The sequence below is a fragment of the Triturus cristatus genome, chromosome 1_2 (genome assembly GCF_964204655.1).
Source record: "Triturus cristatus chromosome 1_2, aTriCri1.1, whole genome shotgun sequence".
Taxonomy (NCBI): Eukaryota; Metazoa; Chordata; class Amphibia; order Caudata; family Salamandridae; genus Triturus; species Triturus cristatus.
Window position 1 is genome coordinate 509675051 of NC_140580.1, and position 25344 is coordinate 509700394.

The following is a 25344-nucleotide window of genomic DNA, read 5'->3' on the forward strand; positions in this document are numbered from 1 at the left end:
TGTTTCATACACATAAGAATGAAAACTGCTCTTAGTATTAGCTACGCTTTCTGCTTTTCAATAATTAACAAGCATTTGCAATGCAATAGGTCTCGCATTTACGCGAGTTTGAGCTATTGACATTGCAAATGACAATGCCTTTTATTTTTGTTTTCATTTTTAAAACATAACTAAAAGGCATTGTCATTTACAATGCCAATAGCTTAAACTCGCGTAAATGCGAGACCTATTGCATTGCAAATGCTTGTTATGCCTGTTGACTGCAGGTCGAATAATTTGATGCCACGGGTAGCTGGAGAAATGGCTGGTCTTCAGCCAACGCGGCGTTTGCTTTGGGGACATATTTCAAAAGCCTACACATCTGGCCTTCGAAATGAGGCTTGACGTCCTGTTGATTCTTTCACGTCACAAAGTCAAATCTGACTATTAGCCCCTAACATCCATATTCAATGATATTATATTGTTCACTGAAGTGTCTGGGCAATTGGACCCTACAGAGTTCCGTGCTCATCTCTACTATTCCCTCATTTTAAAATCAATGGTTTGCTCTGCGCCGTGAATAGCAGCACTTCATTCACTACTGAGTATCAGTTTCATCATTGTTTAACCCCTTCCCCGCCCATGACGGAACCACTCCATCATGAGCCACGGGTGCCGTGTGCTCATGACGGAGCGGTTCCGTCATGCTGCGGCCGTTGGCCGCCGCTCCGCCCACGCGGCGCTAATTCCCCGCCTGTGCGGGCGATTAGCGCAGTGGGCGGAGTCGTGACGGGACCACTCCATCATGAGCACAGCGCCACCGCGCTGCCCCCAAACCCCCCCCAGCGCTGCGGCGGAATTCCTGCCGCAGCCAAGGGGTTAAGCAACACTCAGTCAGAAACTATTGCATATGTTCCTGGTGCGGAGAAAAGAACCACACTAACACAAGATGTGTCATAGGCAGGATTTTTGTACCGCACGAAAAGCATCCCGGATCACCTGTTCTGGGTGATATAAATCAGTACTTCGGGTACTGAACGCGATGGTTTGGCAGCGCCAATCTTAGCTCGGTTTAACTGTGACGTCTAAGTCTAATATACGCGTCATGTAGACTCAGACGGGCATTTTACGCAGGCTCGGAATTGCAGCCCAAATTTCAAGACACCATTATATAAAGTTCACTGTAAAACAAAAGCCTCTCAGGCATCTGCAGGATATCTGCGGAAATAGGAAATGTGGAGAAAAAAAGAGTGGGGGGTGGGGGGGCGGCTGAGCCAAATTGAGCTGCCGTTTATCAGAAGGACGCGTGCATGTTTCTAACAAGACAAGCCCGGCCGAGCGTGGCGCGCGCGCTTGGCGGGGGCGGGGGAGCGCATTCCAGGTGGGGGAGCGGACCCTTTGAAGTACGATGCCAAAAGCGGATTGCATGGCGGCATGATGCACGTGATTGTGCGCGTGCTCGCCATGCAATCCACTTTTGGGAGCACTTTTGGGAGCCCCTTACTAGAGTCTCACTGAGCGATCGCTTGCGCGATAGCCAGCGAGACCTAAAAACTCAATCAATATGGCATTCAAATCCTATCGATTGCATTAGAATCGCACGCAGCAAAGGGTCTCGACAAACATGGTGCCCACAATATGGTTTTGATTGGCTCATAATTATTTTCAATTGTGATTGTCTTCAAATTTTATTTAACTTGCAACTAAAGTTTTAGAAACATTTTTCTAAAGGCTCACTCAAAACAATGGTACCTTTGTGCTTCCTGGTAAATATGGGAAAAGTCATTTAAAAAAAGCTAGTTTTGACACTTTAGATATCATACATTATGACATATTTTATTAATTCGTAAATAGCTGGACTTATTCCCTAATGTAACCATCAAAGGAAGCTTGACACAGGAGTAGAGAGGTCAAAGTGACTTGGCCATATTTTTCAGACCACTATCTGCTAGGGGCCAATCCTCTAAGTCCTGTGTCAGTTCTGTAATATTTCTGGTCCCTCCTGATGTAGGTTAACTTGTCCATCCAGGTTTTTTGTTGGTCACAACATTGAAATAAAACAGTGAGAACGTCTGTGGCTCTCATATCTACCTTTGGAGACATGGATACTTGTTAGACATCAAAGGGATACTGATTCAATTGATTTGGTTTATTTCAAGGGCTTTATCCACACCGTTGCCAAGGTTGTACCCCATATGAGGTCCATTATTGGCCTAACTCAGTGTCCTCTTCCAAAGAGCACCTTACAGTGAACACTAACTGTGCATCACCAATGAGGCTAGTGCATGGCTGGTCTAATTTCCAAGATGGTTTAACCACCCACCTGTATCTGTCATCTGGGCACAGGCAAAGGCAGCCCCCTAGTTGAGGGCACTTAATGATACACGAGCACTAACTCTGTGCAACGGCAATAGATATTACAGAAACAGCTGCACACATCTGCAGCCCATTAGGTAAAACTAAGAGGCACTGGGTGAGAAAAAATTAGCTCAAACATCGTCTCCATTCCACATAGTCACTTTGGTAAAGTAACTCCAAACCCATACAAAGCTCATGATCTCCTTGACATGTTTTTTCACCTATCTGTGCCAACATTCAGCTTTACTCAACTCATCAGGTCTAGATGAAAACAAAATACAATTTTAACTATTATTTAACTCCCAAAATTTCCAATTAGTGATTATGGAGCCTCTTCAAGCCTTTTATTGTCACACATCTCCCCATTTCCACCATGCTTTTAAAATTCTGAACGCCAACCCTTTTTGCCTTTTAGGACTGCAAGTTCAAAAATATATTAATTTTCTCTTTTGGTAGAACAAGTGTTTCCCCTTTCAAAAGGTTCTGCTAACATCTGTTCCTGTGCCCTCTTCCCTCTTCCCTCTCCATTCTCTGGGAAAATAAATTGAGCCACCACTTGGTTAAAGCTTCGAATATCTGTACAATGTATGTTTTATATTTAAAAGAGTTCTTACTAATGCCATCGAGCATTTAAAGGGAATCTATTCATACTACTTGAAAACATACAAGTAAAAAGACAATTGCTGACAATAAACATGTCAGATAAACAACCATCACAGCCTAGTACAGAAGAAATAATTTACAACAAATTTTCTAAATTATGAATAACATGGAGCAAGACTATTTTCAACCAATCAGTGCTCGTTGTATGAGGACTCAAAATACTGGTATATTTAGACAAGTCAATGTCTGGGTAAAGACTGACATTACTACCAAATATTAACAGAAACGTTTATAGTGCGTTTTATGTATTTCAGATTTTGGAGCGCATGGGTAAAGCCCTAAGGTAAAGCCGAGCATTGTAAGGAACGTACTGAGCCTACGCAGTTTCCTCTGGCATGAGTAGAGGAACATTAACCAACCACAGGAAGGAATTAAAAATAGTGACGAGAAACGTCATGTAACAGTACTACATGAGGTACAGTCAAAATATTAGAAAGATGTGTAATGATCGGGGGAAGAGCAAAATATAAATGTATTAGTACCAGTTCGCTCTTTACATAATGTACATTTATAGATGTGTGGTTACCCCACTGTGGAGTTGTTGGTAGAACTAAAGTAGAAATGTAGTTTTTTTTGTGGGGCAAGTTTGAAATAATGATGGGCCATGCAAGATTGTTTTTGTCCAGAATTTGTGAGAGGAAGGGGATTTGCTCTGGACTGCCTCCTTTCACAAAAATATACATGTTATTCACCTTAAAGCCTTAGAAAATACTGAAATTTGTGAACCCAGGAGTTCCATGTATAGATTGAACAAAGTGGGCAAGAGTATGAGCCTGGCAGTACACCATGGTGGTGAGGTGTGCAGTTGGAGTTCGAGTTAGAGATGTTTACAAACTAGCATCTGTAGTCCAGGTATATACAGAACTGGCTTAGAGCTACCCCTCTGAATTCTATTCTTTCTTCTAGGATCCTGGGAAGCATAATATGAATGACTATGTCACATAACACCGCGAGATCCCGGAGGGCTAGAAGGCAAAAGTCACCTCTGTCCACTAGAAGGAGTTCAATATTAACAATTAGAAGAATTGTAGTCTCATTGCTGCAGGTTGGTCTGAAGCACGGTTAGACGTCTTTGAGACTATGGCTCTCCAAAGTATGTAATTTTAGCTGATTTTCAGTGCAACTTTTCAGGACATTGGTAAGGAACTCTAGGTCCAGTATGAACTGTGGTTGCTAAAATATTTTCAACCAGCTCCTGGTTGTTTCACAAGGAGGGTGGCTTTGATGAACATCAGACATTTCGACGCAGAACCTTGGGTTGGTGAGGCATTCATCAGGTTGATACAGAAAGATGTTAGTGACATATGATGAAGGTTTGAATGAAGTCAATGAAATGGGTAGATTGTCCCAATTTTGCTATAGTTGTTTACACTTCTGACTGTGAGATTTCTCCAACTTCTGGCAATGTGACTTCTCTTTTCCGTTTTGGTTTCAAGGTAGCATGTATGGTCAAATGGTCCAGGTGTATTCTATCTTGCCCCATTTTCACTGTGATGAAGATAGCCAGGTTATCACAGTTTACATCTGGAAGTACTGGCATGGAGCTGTAGAAGTTAGGTGAAGGATTTATTACTTGTTTGACCAAATCAAATATGGTATATTTTTTTAACCTGGCTAGTCTGCGCTTTAAAAAAAGATGCCTTACCCAAAAGGTAACTCTTTGTACATTTTCTCTGTATTTCACAGATTTAGCCTTCAGTTATACAAGTTGGTAAAACTAATAAGCGTGATATAATATGGTATTTATATCCCATCACAACATTTTTGATTAGCATCCGTGCCCTCTACTTCTAGGACCCTACAGCAGATCAATGTCCCCAACATTTGAAAAGATTCAAACTTTTATTTGAGTCATCAACCTTCGCTAGAAACTAGAAAAGAAAGACCACCTAGTTTTATCCTGAGATGCTGTCACGAAAGCTAAATATCATTTGCATACAGGGGTTCACCTGCTCTGACCTCCCATACAATATTATATCAACACATCTATCTAATCATATTAAACTTACATGATAGCTCCCATAGAGGATGCCTCTGTTATATTTCTAACAACTAGAGCACTCGGATCACAAGACAGAATTCTGGCAGGTTGATATTGGGTTTTCATCCAGAGTTGACAGAAACAAATTTGCACAACTGGGTTGATTAACCCTAATAGGGGTTATTAGGTCTAAAAAAAGAATAATGTTTGTAGTGTAATTTATACAAGCGGTAATTACAATTATCTTTACGAAACTTTGCTAACAACTCAAGGATATACATTAAACAGGCTTATGGGCTTTGAAGTGGAGCAACAATTAAAAATAAGATTGCAGATCCTTTATTACTGTATACAATACAGTGAGGGGTCGTAAGCGCTATATAAATACATTAACAATTGTTATCTCCGTCTTTATAATGCATACCCTTGCTAATTTTTTTTTTAATATTCTCAAATAAATTATCATAATGCGTAGAGGACTCTCGTACAAACAAGTATGCCATTTTCAATGTTCGCGTAAGGAGGTCCAAGCTTTGTATTTCCAAAGGAAACATGTACAATGAGACTAATTATCATAAATTCGTCTTGCAATTTGAATATGAACCAATTCGAAAGAACACAAATAAATTACTAACCACATCTTTCCGATAAAGCACTTCCAGGACGTCACTTAGCAATTGGCAGCAGGCTTCTAGTTCTTCCTGCCTTTCCAGATGATACTTTAGCTGTTCTGTCATCATTGGCAGCAAAATCTCTCTGCAGTCTGAATACAAAAGACCATGTTAGACTGCATCCTAAACAGAATAGCTTCATAACGTCTCACAGCTCAAAATAACACTGCAACGCTGCTTTTTTGGGGTCATCTGTGAGGCTGTTTAATATTCAGCATTATTGTTTACCCATTAACATATTGTTCTCCTTTTTAATATGTTTAGTAAGCTATGGTACTGAACGAAACGACTGAATAGAATATAAGAATGTTGATCTGAAAGACAATATAATGATGCGGGGGAATACGTTAAATATGCTAGCCCATTTTCCCTTGAGTTTCAAAATGTTCCTGTGACATGGCAGGAGTGAGGGGTGCTATTTTCAGAAGCAGCGAGACTGCATTATGATGTGTGTCTATGCAAAAATGATGTAGTCTTTTCAGGAAATGTGTAACTTTGAGAAGCTCCTACATTTTCAGCCTTTTTAGAAACTACACAGACATGAAAGGCTCGTAAACTATTCCAGTCATTAAACGCAAATGGATATTGTAAAATATCTGTTGAAAAAATTAATTACATGTATATGGTATATGGTGATATATGAACTCAAAATAGTTGAAAAAACATGACATGAAGAAACAAGAAACACAAATCATACTTTGACAGAATAAAGGCTGAAAAGGTCACATCTCGTAACCGAGGCCTTGGAGCTCTCATCTTGTGAACAAGCATTCTTTCTGACGTCTGAGAAAGATATAACCCCACAGCTTTCTTATAGAGGATTATGGATACGTCATGCTTCATAAGACTTTCAGACCATGAACGTTTACATTCAATAGCTGGAATGCAATTTTCCTATCTGCATTCAAGGTTTAGCTCAGATCCACAAAGAAACACATTCTGTGTTAAAATATTATTATAACAATGAACGAGTTAATTACCTTCTGTAACGCCTTATCTGGTAGAGACTCTTGTGAGACTATCTAGCCGCAGATTCCTTACCGTAGAATTATCCCCAGGCATCCTACTAGATCTGGAAAAAATGTAATGAGCAGTACCCCTGCGTGTCAGTAGACAGGGTCATCCTTGCTGGAAGTGACATGTATGGTGCCTATATAGATGCCACCCCAGCGAGTTGACGTCAGTTTCTTTTCGCGAGGTCCACGGCGCCGCAAAGAAGGCAGACTACTGGTGTGGAAAACTAGGGCCCTGAAAGGGGAACAGCCCTGTCCCTAAATCCATTTGCAATGTAGGGAGAATGGGTAGGTCGGTAAGGAATTTGCGGCTAGATAGGGTCTTTACCAGATAAGGCATTACCTAAGGTAAGACATTTGTTCATCTGATCGAGACTTCTAGCCACATATTCCTTACCTTAGAATAGATACCGAAGCAATACTCCCCAGAGATGGTCTCTGAAACTGATTTACAATATAAAGTCCTGCAGGACCAAACAAGCAAAATGCCCGTCCTGAGAGACCCGACTGTCCAGGCAGTAGTGCTTCATTGGTGTATGTTGAAGTCCACGTTGATACCTGGCAGATATCCAGGACCAGAACTCAGCATGCTAGTGCTGTAGTCACAGCCTTAGCTCTGGTGGAATGAGCATGCAAACCCTCAGGGGAATGCTGCTTGACCAATGTGTAGCAGATCCTAATGCATAGTACAATCCTTCAGGAGATGGTCTGCTTCTACACAGCCTTTCCCATCTTCGCTCCGGCATACCCCAAGAAGAGTTGGTCATCCACCCAAAACTCTTGTGTGGTCAATGTAGAAAAACAATCCTCTTTTTGAGTCCACTCGTGAAGTCTCTCTTCTTCTTTAGAGTGATGCGACAAAGCGTGTACAAAGCGTGAAAAGTAGGCAGGGAGATGGACTGGCCTACATGACAGGGAGTGATGACTTTTGGCAAAAAGGAAGCTCTAGTTGGTAGAACTAGCTTGTCTGGGATGTTTAAATAGGAAGACTTGGATGACCACACCTGAAGCTCACTGACCCTCTGGGCAGATGTTATTGCCACCAGGAAGGTAAGCAGCCTGAGAGGACAGTTTGTGAAGGGCTCAATTGGAGCACACATCACTGAGGCTTAGTAAAGGAGGAAACGTATGTTGTTAACCTTTCAAGAACCTATGTACACTAGGGGATTTGAAGAGAGATGATTGGTCAGGCAACTTCAGAAAGGCTAATATAGCAGAAAGGTACCCCTTGAAGGTATCAAGAGCAGAGCCATGCTGGCAAGGGAAAGGATAAAGAGAAAGACCTGGCTGGAGGGGAGGGGGGGGGCAGAAATAGGATCAACCTGTTTCTCATCACCCCATACCACAAACTTGCCCCAACGGCAGGCATATACCGTTTTGGTAGAGGCATGCCTGGCTGCCAAGAAAACATTGAAGACTTCGGGCGGAGGTTGAAGGCTGTCAACTGTTGTTGCTTAATCTCCATGCAAGAAGGCAGAGCTTTGACAGGTTAAGGTGGAGAACCCTCCACTGCGACAGAAGATTCTCCCAAAGTGGCAGCCTGATTGGAAGACCGATGGCCATGCTCAACAGCTCGAGATACCAAACCCAGATACCAGTTCGGAGCCATAGGCATGACTTGAGCCCAGTTGTTCTTGATCTTCTTGAGAACTCTAGGCAAGAGTGATATGGACAGCTAGTAATACAGGAGGTGTGAGCTCCACACGAGACGAAAAGTGTCTCCGAGCGAGAGCTGCCTTGGAAACTCCGGTGTGCAGAACTGCTGACATTGCATGTTCTCTGCAGTGGTGAACAGATCTAACCAAGGCTCTCCCCACTGCTGAAAGAGTACTTGCACCACCTCTGGATGTTTGTTGCAGTACAACATGGCGGTGGTGTTGTTCGTGAACACCTGAGCTAGCCTTCCCTTGAGGGAGGGTAAAAAGGCGTTCAATGCCAACCAGATTGCCCAGAGCTCCAGAAGTTTGATGTGGGGTCCGATCTACACCTGTCCCAGATGGCCAACCCATCCCAGGAGTGACACATCTGTCACCACTTTGAGATCTTGTTAGGGAAGGGAAAGGGGTCTGCCGCTGACCCAATCGCAGTTTCTTAACCACCACTTCGGATCTTGTGCAGTTCCTTCAGAGATCTGGATCATGTTGGAGAGATTCCCCTGATGCTGCACCAATGGGAACTTCAGGCCCCACTGCAGAGCTTGCATATGCCAGCAGGATGCAAGAGGCCAGGGGTCCAAGCAGCCCCATAGCCAGTCTCACTTATATACCAGATAGAGTCTGAAACATTGGTATCACAACCTGTATACCCTGACCTTGCCATTCGTGATGATAGGCCCGAAACTGAACTGTGTCCAGAGCAGCTCTGATGAAAAGGAATATCTGAGATGGAGTCAGGTGTGACTTGAGCACGTTGATAGTGAACCACAGTGAATGCAGAAGGTTTGCTGTAGTTTGGAGGTGGGAGACAACAGCCTGGGGCGTGCCCACCTTCAACGGGCACTCATTGAGATGGAGGAAGACTGGTACCCCTGATCTCTACAGATGAGCTGCAACCACCACCATCAGAGCTGGAGGGGCGCTGGCAAGGCCCCAGAGGTATACGGCAAACTGAAAATGCTTGTAGCCCACCTTTTATCACAGGTAACACCTGTGAGCAGGGCAGGATGGGAATGTGGGTGAGCAGGCAGGACGGGAATGTGGAAATACCATCTGGTCTCCTGGGTCCACGGAAAGACAGGTCTTGAGCGATCGTGAGCATTTTAAATTTCTCCTTCTCAAGGAAGAAATTGAGAAGGCACAGATCTATATACCGCTCTTCCCAGAGAATCGTGCTATCCAATCCACATCTGATCATGAACTTAGCTGCATTCCTCCAGATCTATTTGCAGCACATGTGTAACCCCTCTGGCTCTGTGTCGGATTTGGGGACCAGAATGAAGCTGGCGGCACCAGGAGTGCCGGCGTCGGGAACAGTGCTGGGGAAGGTGAAGATGGTCCCATTCATGGATCCAAGGGGATCGACTAGTGCTGAAGATGGAGCCGCTGGCGTGGAACCAGTAGGGGCCACTCCTGATCCAGCGGGGCCCAAAGGCGCTGGAGAGGGTTGCTCAGATATGAGGCACATGGTGTCATAAAACTTCTGAAGATAAGCAGGGGTTGCACCGTCTGCCAGAAACTTGGGGATGCACAGAGTCAGCCCAGGCACAGGCTCAGTCATGGAGCCTGGCCTTGAATGAGGACGCTCCTCTTACTCAAGTGGCCCAATGACTTTGCAAGGAGGATCTTGGACACCGCAACCGATCTTGGGACCTTCCTCTCGTCCATGATCAAGACCATTGAGGCAAGGAGCTTGAGGGACCGCTCCTTCAAGGCATTGGGGTGCATGGCACAGCAATCGGCACAGGTCTTCACATCGTGGTCGCGCCAAAGGCACCAGAGGCAAATAAGATGCGGGTCTGTCACCGACATTTTTTGAGCCCTGGGCACCAGATGCAAACAAGATGCAGATCCATCAGTGACATCTCTTGATGACAGGTGCCACAGGGCTTGAAGCCAGCCTTCCTAGTGGATATCCCTGCCACACCAGGAGAAGAACAGTAAAAAAAACTTTAGCAAAACATCAAAAATGCAGTCAAAAAGTGACTGATGGGGTAGCTCTTCCTGGATCTGCGCTGACTAGCGCCAAAGGTAAGCCCGTCTGTGCTTGTCCGCACCTGGACCGCGCCCAGCGCCAGACCCCCTGATCCCCGTGCCCGCCAGCCCCCCCGCAGGACCTACGACTTCGCCACGCTCATCGCACTCAACACCGCCCGAGCACCTGGATGCTACCGAGCGTCCCCGCGACGCACCCATGGACCCTTCGTCTGCCGATCCTGCAACTTCTCCTGCCTCCGAACAGGCACTACGCCCACCAAGACAGACAACAGCAACCACCTCAAGTGCATCCTGGTCAACACCCGCTCCGTCCACAGACACGCCGTGGAACTCTGGAACCTCCTCGACACCGCATCTCCAGACGTCGCCTTCCTCACGGAAACCTGGATGAACGCCTCCTCAGCCCCCGACATCGCCATAGCCATCCCGGACGGCTACAAGATCATCAGGAAGGATCGCATCAACCAGACCGGAGGGGGCATCGCCATCGTTCACAAAAGCACCATTCGCATCTCGACTGACTGCATCGACGCATTCAACGCCGCCGAATACCTGCACTTCCAGATCCACACCGACCCCAAGACTACCCTCAGAGGCACCCTCATCTACAGACCCCCGGGAACATGCGCACAGTTCAGCGAAGACATCACAGACTTCATCAGCCCTCACGCCCTCCCCTCCGCCGACTACATCCTCCTCGGGGACCTCAACTTCCACCTGGAGAACAACAACGATCGCAACACCACCGCCCTGCTGGACAACCTCGCCAACCTTGGACTCAAGCAACTGGTCTACTCCCCCACCCACTACGCCGGCCACACGCTCGACCCTCTCTTCTCATCCAGCAAGCACGTCACCTTCAGCCACTACACCGGACTCCACTGGACTGACCACAGCTGCGTCCACTTCAGCTTCAAAAGGAACACGATCCACCACCACCCGGAGCAGGTTCCCCACAGAAACTGGAGCAAGATCACCGTCGACCAGCTCACCACCTCCCTAAGCCAGAACCCACCTATCAGGACAACGGACCCTAACACAGCAGCCCTCGACCTCACGCAATGGCTGACCTCCTGTGCCGACGACCTCGCCCCACTGAAGAACCCACTCACCAGGCCCAGAAGCAAGAAGGCCCCCTGGTTCACCAACGAACTCAAGGACTCCAAGAAGGCCTGCCGCACCCTCGAGAAGGCCTGGCTCCTCGACAAGACCACCGACAACATGACCGCCCTCAAACTCGCCACCCGCAGACATCACCAGCTCATCCGCACCACCAAGAAGAAATCTCTGAAGGAACGACTGGACAAGAACGCCCATGACAGCAAGGAGCTCTTCAACATCGTCAAGGAGTTCTCCAACCCCAGCACTGGCAACAACGACATCACTCCCTCGCAGGACCTCTGCGACTCCCAAGCCTCGTACTTCCACCGCAAGATCGCCGACATCCACAACAGCTTCGGCGTTCCACCCCCGCACCCATCGACCGAACCTACACACCCCGCCGCCATCCTCCAGACATGGACCGAAGTGACCCCCGAAGACACGACACGCATGATGAACACCATCCACTCCGGATCTCCGACCGACCCATGCCCCCACCATGTCTTCAACAAGGCCGCCTCTACCATCGCCCCCCACCTCCGAGACATCATCAACACCTCCTTCGACACAGCCACCTTCCCGGATAGCTGGAAGCACGCCGAGCTCAGCGCACTACTGAAGAAACCAACAGCGGACCCGACCGACCTCAAGAACTTCCGCCCCATCTCGCTCCTTCCCTTCCCTGCCAAAGTCATCGAGAAGATCGTCAACAAACAACTGGCCGCCTTCCTCGAGACGAACGGATCCCTCGACCCATCGCAGTCCGGATTCAGAGCCAACCACAGCACCGAGACCGCCCTCATCGCAGCCACCGACGACATCCGAGCCCTGCTCGACAACGGTGAAACAGCGGCACTCATCCTCCTTGACCTCTCCGCAGCATTTGACACTGTCTGCCACCGCACCCTAGTCCAACGCCTCAACGACACCGGCATCCAGGGGAAGGCTCTGGAATGGATCATCTCATACCTTTCTGGCAGAACACAGAGAGTACGCCTCCCCCGTTCCGATCTGAGGCCACCAAAGTCATCTGCGGCGTCCCGCAAGGATCGTCGCTCAGCCCTACTCTCTTCAACATCTACATGAAATCCCTCGCTGCCATCGCACGCCAACACAACCTCAACATCATTTCCTACGCCAATGACACCCAGCTGATTCTCTCTCTCACCAGAGACCCCGACACCGCCAAAGCCAGCCTACACGAAGGGATGAAAGACGTCGCCGAGTGGATGAACATCAGCCGCCTGAAGTTGAACACGGACAAGACAGAAGTCCTCATCCTGGGACCGTCGCCCTCCGCATGGGACGACTCCTGGTGGCCCCCGGCCCTAGGCACCGCACCCAAGCCAACGTACCACGCACGCAACTTGGGCGTCATCCTGGACTCCTCCCTTTCGATGACTAGACAAGTCAACGCCGTCTCCTCATCCTGCTTCCACAACCTCCGCATGCTCCGCAAGATCTTCCGATGGATCCCGACCGAGACCAGGAAGACTGTCACCCAGGCCCTCGTCACCAGCAGACTAGACTACGGAAACACCCTCTACGCCGGTACAACAGCCAAGCTACAGAAAAGACTTTAGCGTATCCAGAACGCCTCCGCCCGACTCATCCTGGACGTCCCCCGTCGCAGCCACATCTCGAGCCACCTGAGAGACCTGCACTGGCTCCCTGTCAACAAGAGGATCACGTTCAGACTCCTCACCCACGCACACAAATCCCTCCACGACCTAGGCCCAAAGTACCTCAACGACCGCCTGACCTTCTACACGCCCACCCGCCAGCTACGATCCGCGAACCTCGCCCTCGCCGTCGTCCCTCGCAATCAGAGAGCCACCGCCGGAGGAAGATCCTTCTCCTACCTGGCGGCTAAGACATGGAACTCCCTGCCCGTCCGCCTGCGGCTGACCCAGGACCACCTCGCCTTCAGGAAACAGCTCAAGACCTGGCTGTTCGAGCAGTAGCAGACCCCCTCCCCCTAGCGCCTTGAGACCCTTCCGGGTGAGTAGTGCGCGATATAAATTCCATGATTGATTGATTGATTGATAGAAAGAAAAGAAGTGACATCAGTGCGCTGGGATGGTGCCTATATAAGCACTGTGCACATCACTTTCAAGCACGGATGACACAGTGGACGCCATCAACCGGCGCACAGGGATACTGCTCAGATAAAACATTCCGGGTCCAGTCTGAGGCCTGTGGATAATTCTAAGGTAAGGAATCTGCAGCTAGAAGTCTCTATCAGACACATTATTTTGCTTTCCATAATTAGCTCTGTCATAAATAATACCAATATATAATTTGCAGTACACTGGGTGAGTAAGAATTGCATCATGTGGCATTGAAGTAAGATCAAAATAAGGGAAAACAAAACTAGCAAAAAATGTGACAGACTACGAGCACATAAAGTAATTAAATCCGCTCTTAAAAACTAAAAATCAAAACTACACAACAGGTATTCCTCTATCACAGACCAATGAGATTGCCTTCCCCTTTTCTCCGATATCACCCATTCCCCTCAATTCCTGTGTCCCCATTTCCCCTTCATGTCATAGCACATCTGCCTGTTCTATCTCACACTTCTTCATGTCTGCACTCTACACCTTCATCTTCACTTCCACCTTATCTCTCCCTCCAAAAAATGGAACCAATCTATTCATGTCTAGCCCTTCACTTTACCTCCTCATCCAACTTCTTATTACATGAGCCATAACATCCAATCGCATAAACCAATTTAATTTGGATGTGTAATTTACAAACTGCCTCCCAACAGAAAAATTTTACAATTCATTCTAAATTACGACGCATGGAAAATGAGTTAGTCCTTAAAAACTTGATAGTTAGGTGTCCACATATGGGGTAGGGCCTGGCTCACCCTACGCAGCTGGATGTGTGAGCGAGTGTGAAGAAGGGGGTTGGGCTTGCCCAACCTTGTGGTGTTGATAGTGATAGTGTGTGCAAAACTGGAGTTGGGATTATCCCATCTAATGAAGTATACAAGAGTGTGTGCATGGATCAGGCTAGCACTGCTAGCATTGAGTGTGTGCACTTGGATAAGGTCTGTTCCACCACGATAACTACATTGATATCCTGGAATGTGGCAGGGCTTCCGTCCAAGTTATCTTGCCCCGATTGGTGTACCTTTATTGATGCATATTATTTCAAGAAAGCTGGTAGCCAAGCCCCGTACATCATTCAGGGTTCATGTCGTTTAGCCAGAAGGCCACCACATTGGGGAAAAGCAGACCAGTGGGGGCATTACAATTTCTGTCGAAACAACAGTAATGTGATGCATTATGGAAATCAAGCTTGGTTCCCCTAATCGGATGTGTATCAGCCTGACTTCGCCGGGCACTGCTACTTATTATATTTATAACATTTACAGTAGACCCTCAACAAAAAAATCGGAGTCCAGAGTACCTGATCGTACTCCCTGTAGAAGTTGTTAAGATTGTGGGGGGCGATTTTAATTGCAGTTCGAGCCTCTTGATACTCAATTTAAGTTACAATCAACTGATGAAGACCAACTATGGCATAATCTTGAATTCATTATTTCCCCTATGGCCCTACTACTCCATTCTATCACGTTGAACCAGGGCCTAAGAGCCGGCAATGGCAGGTCAAAATCAGACAATACGTTTATTCAACCAAGGTACACAAGCCTTCTTGATTATTTTCTGCTCGATATCCGGTGATCGCCCAAACTAATAGATCTGGAGGTCCTACCCCATCATTGTAGACATCACAATGTGCTTTTTTCAGAATTGAGAAACCTTGTCTTTGTTGCACAGATAAATTGCCTTGAGCCCTTCAATAGAAGACTAGCACTGTTCCTTAATAGTTCGCAGGGTCAAATGGAGCACATTATTGCTCACGGGGGAATTGGTCGCCGAAGTTTATAAAGTGGTCACTGATGGGATAGGGGAGTTGTTGCTGCTTTTAAATTTGCCTTTGGAGAATCGAGAGGACCTGACTAACTCTATTAAAATCCACACCCAAATGTTTCAGGAACTGAGACAATACCTTTTTGTAGAGGTTAGTCATTCGGTTAGGAGACGTAGCGCTCACTCCTGGTATAACACTCAGTGCAAAGAAGCATAAGGGGCTTTAAAAGGTGCTATAAAACTAAATAACAGATTATTGATTCAAGTAGCTAGCGGGGAATATAAAAATGCCATTTGTGCAGCAAAGAGTTGAAAATCATGTAATTGGAGGGTTTGCTGGCAGTGGTTAAAAGAGGAGATTCCTGTACCTTTTGGAAAATTGTCTCCACTGGCTCTAGTGAAGGGTGCATCCCATTTGAAAATCATATTACAATGGCAGACTGGGTTGCACAATTCTCTAAATTGTATTCTCCCCAGGAGCAGAGTGAAGATTTTGAGCTGGCATCCTGTGATGTATGCACGGAGAGAGCTCCGATGTGCTTGAAACTATCTCAGATTCGCCCACCCTGCTAAGTGGCCCGCTGGATGATATAGGCTTTAGCTTTGGGAAAGTCAAGCAAACCATAAATAAAATTGTTCTACATAACGCTCCAGGGCTAGATAAGGTCCCTGGAGAACTCTTCCTAGATGAGATTTAAGTATGGACCCCCTATTTAGTCTTACTTGTCAATGCCTTATTGAAAAGGGCCCCTATTCCATCTATTTGGACTGGCGCTGAGATCATGCCTATTTACAAGAAGGGATCTCGTAACCTTCCCTCCAATTATAGGCCCAGAAGTTTAATCGATAGTGCTCAAAAGCTCTTAGTGAGGGTCATCGTGAGGAGATTAGATGGCTGCCTCAGATATATCGACCTCTTTACAAGCAGGTTTTAGAGAGTGCACTAGCACACTACATCAGGTCCTTCATCTCCAGTTATTGTACTTTAAGATTGTCCATCTTGTGGGAGGGCGCCTGTTTGTGGTGCTTGTTGATGTTAGGTCAGCGCTCGATCTGATCTCCCACCCCAAGTTGTGGCAAATCTTAGCTGATTTGGGGGTTCCACTATCTATTGAACTTGATCATGAGACTCCATGACAGTATTTTTGCTCAGGGTAGATGGGGAATTGATAAATCGATTTTCAATCAAAAGGGAAATTAGGCAGGGGTGCCTCCTTGCACCAACAACCTTAATCTCTCTATTGCAGCCATGTGTCTGCAAAAAATCCTACACAGGTTTTTGCAAGTCCAGGCCTAGCTATTAATCTTGCACAAATAAAATCTATTGTTTTTAGCCCTTGCCATTCTACCCGCCCAAACCCAATGCTGGGAGTGGTCCCCCTGGAGTGAGTCGACACTTTTGAATGAACATCTTAATTGGCAAACCCACATTGCAAGGTGTGGACTAAAATTACAGCAAACTACAGGGGAAATACTGAAGATGTTTAAAGCCTTTCAATATCACCCTATTTCTCCTTCCCTCAGGTCTAAAACTATCAGGCACTGGGATCAGTTCTATATAGTGTTGAGCTCTGGGGACATAGCCAGAGAGTAACATACCTTAATACACAGCACGACCCTTCGAAAAATGACGCGTTTATGTGCAGCCCGACCCTTCTTTGCACCCATGTAGCTAACAATAAGTTGATCATCCACCAGGAACTGCTTTGTGCGATCCAGATTGAAGGAGAGTGCACGTTTTAGGTCCAGACGGTGGAGTCTCTCTTCTTCCTTTGAAGGATGCGGAGGCGGAAAGAAGGTGGGCAAATAATGGTCTGCCCAATCTGGAAGGCAGTGACCACCTTAGGAAGAAAGGACGGATGGGTTCGGAGAACCACCATGTCCGGATGAACAGACAAGAAAGGAGGTTTTGAGGAAAGAGCCTGGAGCTCACGCACCCTTCTAGCAGAAGTGATGGCTACCAGGAAAGCAGTCTTAAGGGTTAAGAGACGTAAAGGACAGTTATGAAGCGGCTCAAAGAGAGCGCACATCAGTAAGTCAGTACAAGATTCAAGTCCCACTGAGGCATAACATGAGGAATTGGAGGAAAGAGATGCGTTAAGCCTTTCAAGAAACGGTTATCTACCGGAGACTTGAAAAGGGAAGTGTGATCTGGCAGCCGAAAAAATGCAGAGATGGCAGAAAGGTAGCCCTTGATAGTGCCTAGAGCAGAGCTCTGCTGGGGTAAAGAGAGAAGGAACAAGAGTACTTCAGAGAGAGGGGCAGAAAGGGGATCCACAGCCTTTGCTATGCACCATGCCACAAATTTGTTCCACCTGCAGGCGTATACTGATTTTGTGGAGGGACGCCTGGCTGCCAAAATTACGTCACAGACTTCGGGAGGCAGGTCGAAAGACGTCAACTGCCGCCGCTCAATCACCACGCAAGGAGGTGGAGACTGGACAGGTTCCGGTGGTCGGGAGGTTCGAAGAGGCAGTCTGATCGGAGGATCAATGGCCATGTTGAGCAGCTTGGGATACCAGACTCTTCGTGCCTAATCCGGAGCCACAAGAATGACTTGGGCCCGGTCACGCCTGATCTTCTTCAGCACTCTGGGCAGAAGTGGTATAGGCGGAAAGGCGTACAACAGACCGCAACTCCACTCGCGACCAAAAGCGTCGCCGAGCGCGTGCCGCCTTGGAAATTCCAACGCGTAGAATTGCTGACATTGCGCGTTCTCTTCGTGGCGAATAGATCTAACCAAAGCTCTGCCCACTGTTGAAAGAGACCTTACACCACCTCCGAGTGAAGACGCCATTCGTGATCCATCATGCACCTGCGGCTGAGTTAGTCCGACCTGGCGTTCAGAGAACCTGCCAGGTGTTGAACCACCAAGGAAATGCCTTGATGTTCCAGCCATGTCCAGAGGCGAAGGGCCTCCTGACATAGGGTTCACGGCCCCACACCCGCCCTGTTTGTTGCAATTCCACATGGTGGTGGTGTTGTCCGTGAACACCTGCACTACTCTTCTCCGGACAGAGGGAAGGAATGCCTTCAGTGCAAGACGAAGCGCCCGGAGCTCCAGGAGGCTGATGTGAAGCCCGGACTCCGCCTGTCACCAGAGGCCTCTGATCTCCGCCTCTCCCATGTGGCTGCCCCATCCCACAAGGGAGGCATCCGTCACTACTGTGTGGTCGGGTTGGGGAAGGGAGAGAGACCTGCCGCTGACCCAATCGCGGTTCATGAGCCACCACTGCAGTTGTTGAGCAGTGCCCACCGAGATCTGGACGTAGTCCGACAGATTCCCCAATGCTGCTCCCACTGGAACTTCAGGTCCCACTGCAGAACCTTCATATGCCACCTGGCATGATTGGTCAGCAGGATGCAGGAGGCCATGAGGCCCAGCAGCCTCAGGGTCATTCTGACCGAAACCCCGGACAAGCGCTGAAAGATCGGAATCATAGCCCGAATGTCCCGGACTCGCTGTTCGGGAGGATGAACCCGAAACTGCGCCATGTCCAGAACCGCTCTAATGAAGTTGAGCATCTGAGAGGGCATCAGGTGCGACTTCGGCACACTGATGGAGAACCCCAGCTGATGCAGGAGGTCGATCGGAGTCTGGAGGTGGGAGACGAGTGCCTGAGGTGAGCCCGCCTTCAACAGCCAGTCAACGAGCTAGGGGAAGACTGAAACCCCTGATCTGCGCAGATGAGCTGCGACCACCGCCATCACTTTCGTGAACACCCGAGGGGTGCTGGTAAGAACAAAGGGGAGCACTGTAAACTGAAAGTGCTCGTGGCCTACCGTGATCCGCAGGTAACACCGGTTGGCTGGCAGGACGGGGATGTGAAAATAAGCGTCCTGCAAGTCCAACGTTACCATTCAGTCTTGCGGATGGAGGGCAGACAAGACCTGAGCAAGAGTCAACATCTTGAACTTCTCCTTCTGGAGGAAGCGACTGACGTCCCTGAGATCCATGATAAGACGCAGGCCCTTGTCCTTCTTGGGAACCAGAAAGTAGTGGGAGTAGCAACCACGACCTACTTCTGGGACAGGAACGAGCTTGATGGCTGCCTTGGCCAAGAGAGCCGTAACTTCTTGCCGGAGATGATCCTCCGACATGCCATGGTAACGAGGTGGCAGGCTGTAGGGGTAGTCTCGAAGGGGAGGGAGTAGCCCCTTCGGACTATCTGCAAAACCCACCTGTCTGAAGTGATGGTGTGCCAGTGGGGGAGGTGATGGCGAATCCTGCCGCCCACTGGCGTTTGATGGGCCTGAAAGGTCGGAGTAGGAGAATTTTATGGTTGCTGCAGAGGAGGGGTTGGTGGACTGGCCTGCCCACTAGCCACCTGAACCAAGACGCTGGTTCCCACGTCCCTGGCCGTGCGAAGGTTGGGTTACTTGCTGCAGCCTGTGGCTCTCGGTGGGACATAGCAGGGCACCCCTTCTGTAGCCACGAAACGGTCGAAAAGCAGATGGCGCCGGACGGGAGGAGAGGCCCAAGGACTTGGCCGCAGCCCGCGAGTCCTTGAAGCGCTCTAGGGCGTTGTCTGCTTTGTCGCCAAAAAGGCGACGCCCATCAAAGGGCATGTCCATCAAGGTGTTCTGGACATCCCCTGAAAAGCCAGTGGACCTCATCCAGTCGTAGCAACGTAGTGCTACCGACGTTGAAATAGTCATGCCCAGAGAGTCGGCGGTGTCCAGCTCACAACAGATCATGAACTTAGCTGCATCTCTCCGAGCAGCGACAGCACTTCTCGGGCCTCCTCTGGACACTGAGGCAGCACTTGCGCCACCGTACCCCACACTGAGTGTGAATAACAGCCCAAGAGACATGCAGTGTTTACGGACTGCAGTCCTAAGCTGGCGAAGGAGAATTTTCTTCCCAAGATGGACCAACTTCTTGGATTCCCTTTCCGCTGGAGCGGTAGGCAAGGCGCTTTTGGAGGTGGAGGCTTAGACCACCAAGCTCTCCAGGGTGGGGTGTTGGGAGAGGAAAGTGGGGTCACCCGGAGCCGGGCGGTTGCGTCGGGCAATCATCATGTCCACGGGAGCCCCCCTGTTGGGCCTGGACCACGTGCCCAAAAGGACGTCGGTGAGAGCCTCATTAAACAGCAGTAGGGGCTCCGAAGAGCTTGCTGTCGGTTGAAGCACCTCAGTCAGGAGATTAGTCCTGACCGCCACCGTAGGAACCTCGGGGTTAAGAGCCTCGGCCACCCTACACAACACCACAGCGTATGACGCTTCCTCCTCTGTAGGACGGAACAACATGCCAAGGCCGGGAGAAGTGTCTAGACCACTGGCATCCCCTAGTTCCTCTCTCCAGTCCTGTTCAGACCCTAGCTGGTCAGTTAAAGGGTCACCTGACCCATCCCAGTCCTCCTCATATTCCTCTGGGTGCTATTGTGGTTGGAAAGGGACCCCAGGAGTGAATAGGGGCATGAAAACCCCACCCGGCGCCGGATTCAGTGTCGGTCTACGCCGGTCCGTATCTACGTCAGGAAAGAGGATAGGGTTGACACCGGCTGGGGGGATGACCAGTGTTGGGCACGATAGTGGTGCCATCGGAAGCGGCACTGGTGGAGGTGTAATAAGGTCAACCGGTGCTGATCCGGATCCAGGCCTGGATCCAAGGGGGGCCTGCGGCACCGGATCCACCGGCAGCGAAGACCTAGGCCCCCCCCCAACCGAGTCTGCGGGGCCTGAAGACGTGCCGGCAGGGTCGGTCCGCCCAAAGATGGCACGCATCGCCTCGTAGAATGTACGAAGCTGGGCGGGGGTCGCTCCAGGTCCCGGAAAGGGAGGTAAGCTCAGAGTCGAACCTTCGGGCTCCGCATGTGGAGACACAGGAGTAGCACCACCCGCGCGCATCGTCGGATCAGCCGACCAACGAGAAGAAGTCGATGAGCGATGATGCTTTTTCGACTTCTTATGCTTTGACTTACCCGACCCCGAGTGCGAAGTCTCCGATTACTTCGAGCCGGAATGGCGATGGCTCCACGACCGGTCCCTCGATCTCCCTCTGGACCGGGACCTCGTACGGCGCGGAGCCGACTGCTGGTGTTCAAGCAGCTTTCGGGACCCCTCCCACAAAGCTTTCGGCGTCAACAACTGGCAGTCGGAGCACGACTTGGGGTCGTGGTCGTGCTCCAGGCAAAAAAGACACGCGGTGTGGATCCGTCACCGACATCATGCGATGGCAGGAACCGCAGGCCTTGAAACCAGGCATCCCTCGTGCACCTTACGGAGTCGAAGACTTGAGAAAGACGTTGACAAAAGTAGAGAAAATGTTAGTCAAAAAATGACTGAGGTACCGCTCTTCCCGGATCTGCGCTGGCTGGTGCGGAAAAAGACTGACGTCAGAGCATGAGGGTGGCATCTAAGTAGCTGCCTCGATGTCAACCCGGCGACCACGACTCCGATGACAGACGCGGAGCCGACCGATGCCACTTTCCAACGCGCAGAGGTACTGCTGACGAAAAAACTTTACGGATCCAGTCTGACGCCTGGGGGTAATTCTAAGGTAAGGAATCTATAACTAGCATGCTTCTTTCAAATAGATTGTTTTAAGATAGAACAGTCCTGGATGAAACAGAACCTACTATTACCAGGAAGCCCTATCTGCAATTCAGAACGGGACCCTGCCGCTCGCCTTGTTTACAGCCAGTTGGGGGCGAGTGACTAACTCAACAAATTGAAACTATTGGGCATGTTTTATTTTTTTGCACTGAATTCCAAAGAGCAAGAAGTAAATGGAATGCTCAGCTTTGTCGGAACCTCAGTGTCAGAGAATTTAAAGTTGCCCTGAGAATACTAGGGACTGACACAAGGCAATGTGTGGTCTATGCATTCTCGCGGTTTTTGATGTCTATGTGGAGGAGTAGGCAAAGAGCATTATAAATTAGGTTGCAAAGCATTCCACTGGGCTGTTCTTTCTTTGGCCATACTGATTTTTTTTGTCTCTTTTAAATATTTCAAAATCCAATAGATTTGCAAATTTAATTGCACTGTATACAGTTTATTTTTTAATAGAATAGGTAATTTATTTGTATTCTTATTTTTGATTTTTAAATTATTGAATTGTGAAAGCTTTTATGATCTTTGATGACAAAAACTTGCAGAATAAAGTTGCAAGTGTCCACAATTTAAATCCTGTTCAAAGGCCACATAAAGAGCAGTAAATAGTGGGCATAGTCCTATCGTACTCATTTTCGCCACCATGTTATCCCTCCTATCCCAGCTAAATTCCTTATGTGCCATGGAAGGAATGGCAAAAGAATGTTATGGTACACCTCCACACTGCCTAGCAAGGTGTGAGAGCACATTACAAAATAAATACAAATAATGTTGTGAATACATAAGTCTTGGCTATATGGTGCCCTACTCAAATACGATAACATAAAACAAAAGATATTCAATACATTCACATGGATCACAAGAGATCACCACACAGACATCATGAATACATGATGGGCCACACAAACAACTCCAACATGGATGGAACAGTTGTTACAAGACCTTAATCCTTGGGTCTTTGTACACTCCTCAAACACCACTATTTTAAGCACCTTATCCAACCAACAGACTGCAGTAACAAAAGGCATAGCCCCAAAAATATTAAAGCATGCAGTCACACAATTGGGAGAAACCCAGAATCACAGCACAACATTCAGAAGCAGCAAGCTCAACACATATTAGCTTATCACAAACTGCGTGAGAAGCAAGCACAACGCAGCTTTTGTCCTACCCGGTTATGGCAAAAGACAAATATTCTAGTCTATGGTGGCAGGAAGATTTTGAAGAGGTAGTTTCCAAGATATTGCCTGAAATCGCACCTACAAAGGAGCAAGTCTGAGGATGACCAACAGTCTCAGTAAATATGCAGGAAGAGCATGGTGGTGTGTGCATTTTTGTGAATATTTTGGAGTTTGAAGTCCAGCCAATTATATGCTCCTAGCTGTACAAACACCACCAGACATGTTAAGTTTAGGGGCAAGGTAGTCATGTTTACTCAAATGAAGCACCTTCTGGACTTTGAAGTAAATTCTGGCAGAAATACAGAGGATGTGCTGGTCTTGATAGTAGCACTCAAAATGTTTGTTGATTATTAGCCCAGCTTCTGCATGAAGTACAACTTAGTCCGGTGTCACTGAAAATGCTGGAACAACCAGGTATTAGTATATTGCCTCTGCTGGTCTGTGATAGCACGAAGGTCTGAATTGCAGACCAGAAAATGTGGAGCCCATCACCCACTGATTATTGATTCAGGCTCTAAGTAATGTTGCAAGGCTTACTTCCCCTACAGAGTTCTCCCTCCATGGCCACTACTTACGAGTAGGCTCATGCTCCATACACAAACATTGGAGGTATATGGGAGGACGTCTAATCCTCTCCCACAAATATTATTCACACATTGTTAGAAATGAGGGTCTCTAGTTGGCAGAAGTAGATACCTTTGTCCAAATAAGGACCCTTGCTTCTAGTCAGGGTAACGGGGATACACACTTTAGATAACCACTGGTCACCACCTTGGTAACTTGGCACGAGCAGACAGACTTATCCCAAAGGCAATGTGTAAAGTATTTGTACTCAAAACACACAGTGATACAGTAATAACACCACCAATGGACACCACACCAGTTTAGCAAAATAAAGTATCTTTATCTAAAAGTTCAAAATGACAAAAATCCAACATACAGATAATAAGATAATACTTTAGAACAGTTATTGCAAAAATGAAGCTTGTAGAAAACAAATAGCTCCACCTGGGGTTATTACGACATGGTGAGAGCAATAAATCCAAAGTACGGTGCAGACTGTGTGAAGCGCGGCGTCAGGCACGGGTTCACACTGACCCCCAAACACACAGTACATTGGAAACGAAGTCTATGATGATCCACGGCATCGTGGAGGTGAGGCGTTGTGTGCCGTGGTTGAGGCCAGCTTCCTGGCTGCCAAGGGGGAGGCAAGGCGTCGTGTCTGCGTGGAGGCAACATGTGAGTTCAGGACAGGGGAAGGCGGGTGCGTCGGTGGTGAGGCAATGGGTCCGGTTATGATGCAAAATCCGCAAGTTTGTGGAGTCATCCTCGGCGGTTATCGGTGCCACAATAACAGGAAGCAGGCGCAGGCGATGACGGAGTCAGTGTGAGCGCTGGTGTCAGGCACGGCCAATAACTGCAGGTGTCGGAGCTGTGGTGCAGGCCGGGTGGTGCATTGTTCAATTCACAAGCGGTGCCCCAGGCCTCCATGCTGGTCACGGCATCCCAGTGGCGTCACGGACGGCATCGGAAACAGGTTTTCTTGCTTCTTTTAGGTTTCTTCCAGCTCCCAACAGCAGGAACAGCCTCCAGAGACCCTAAACTGGAATAGGCACCTCCTGGCAGGTCAGCACTCTCAGCAAGAAGGTTCAGGGGAGCTGGGGGTGAAGTATTTGTGTCCCGGAGACCTCAGAACAGGAAGCCAGCACACTTCAGGCCCTTAGAGTTCTTCTTCAAGCAGGTTCAAAGCAAAGTTCCAGTCTTTGTCCTCTCCTTGGCAGAAACAGCAACTGCAGGCCAACCCCACACAGCAAAGGGGCAGTACTCCTCCTCACAGCTCTTCAGCTTTTCCCCTTGGCAAAGGTTCCTCTTGATTCTAGAAGTAATCGAAGGTTCTGGGGTTTTAGGTCTAATACTTATACCCCAGTTCTCTTTGTGCAAGGGTCTCTGAGCCCAATTCAAACCAGTTCTGTACTCACTGGTGCAGTATGACCACAGAGGACAGAGACAACATGTGCAGGGGAGACAGGCCCTATTCAGGTGCAAGGAAATCTCCTCTCACTACTCTAAACTCAGCCAAGGTCTATTCAGCAAAGCTCTGAGTCATCAAGGAAGGGCCACGCACACCTAACCCCCCCCAGTGGCTGTCTACAGTAAATGCACATCCCCAGACCCTGTCACTGCAAAACTAGACAGTCAACAAACAGGCAGAGGCACACAGAATGGTTCAACAAGAAAATGCCTTCTTTTTAAAAGTGGCATTTTCAAACACACAATTTAAAAACCATATTTACTAAAAGATGTA

General features: G+C 48.2%; 1 protein-coding gene across 2 annotated transcripts in view; it reads right to left on the minus strand.

The window, feature by feature from the left end:
* DOCK1 (dedicator of cytokinesis 1) overlaps positions 1-25344 on the minus strand; it is a 1163810-nt gene that overhangs the window by 739967 nt on the left and 398499 nt on the right. For both annotated transcript variants that reach the window (XM_085606236.1, XM_085606235.1), the window contains exon 26: positions 5617-5744. In XM_085606236.1, the coding sequence (XP_085462362.1) occupies positions 5617-5744 (128 nt within the window). The remainder of the gene's footprint in view (positions 1-5616; positions 5745-25344) is intronic.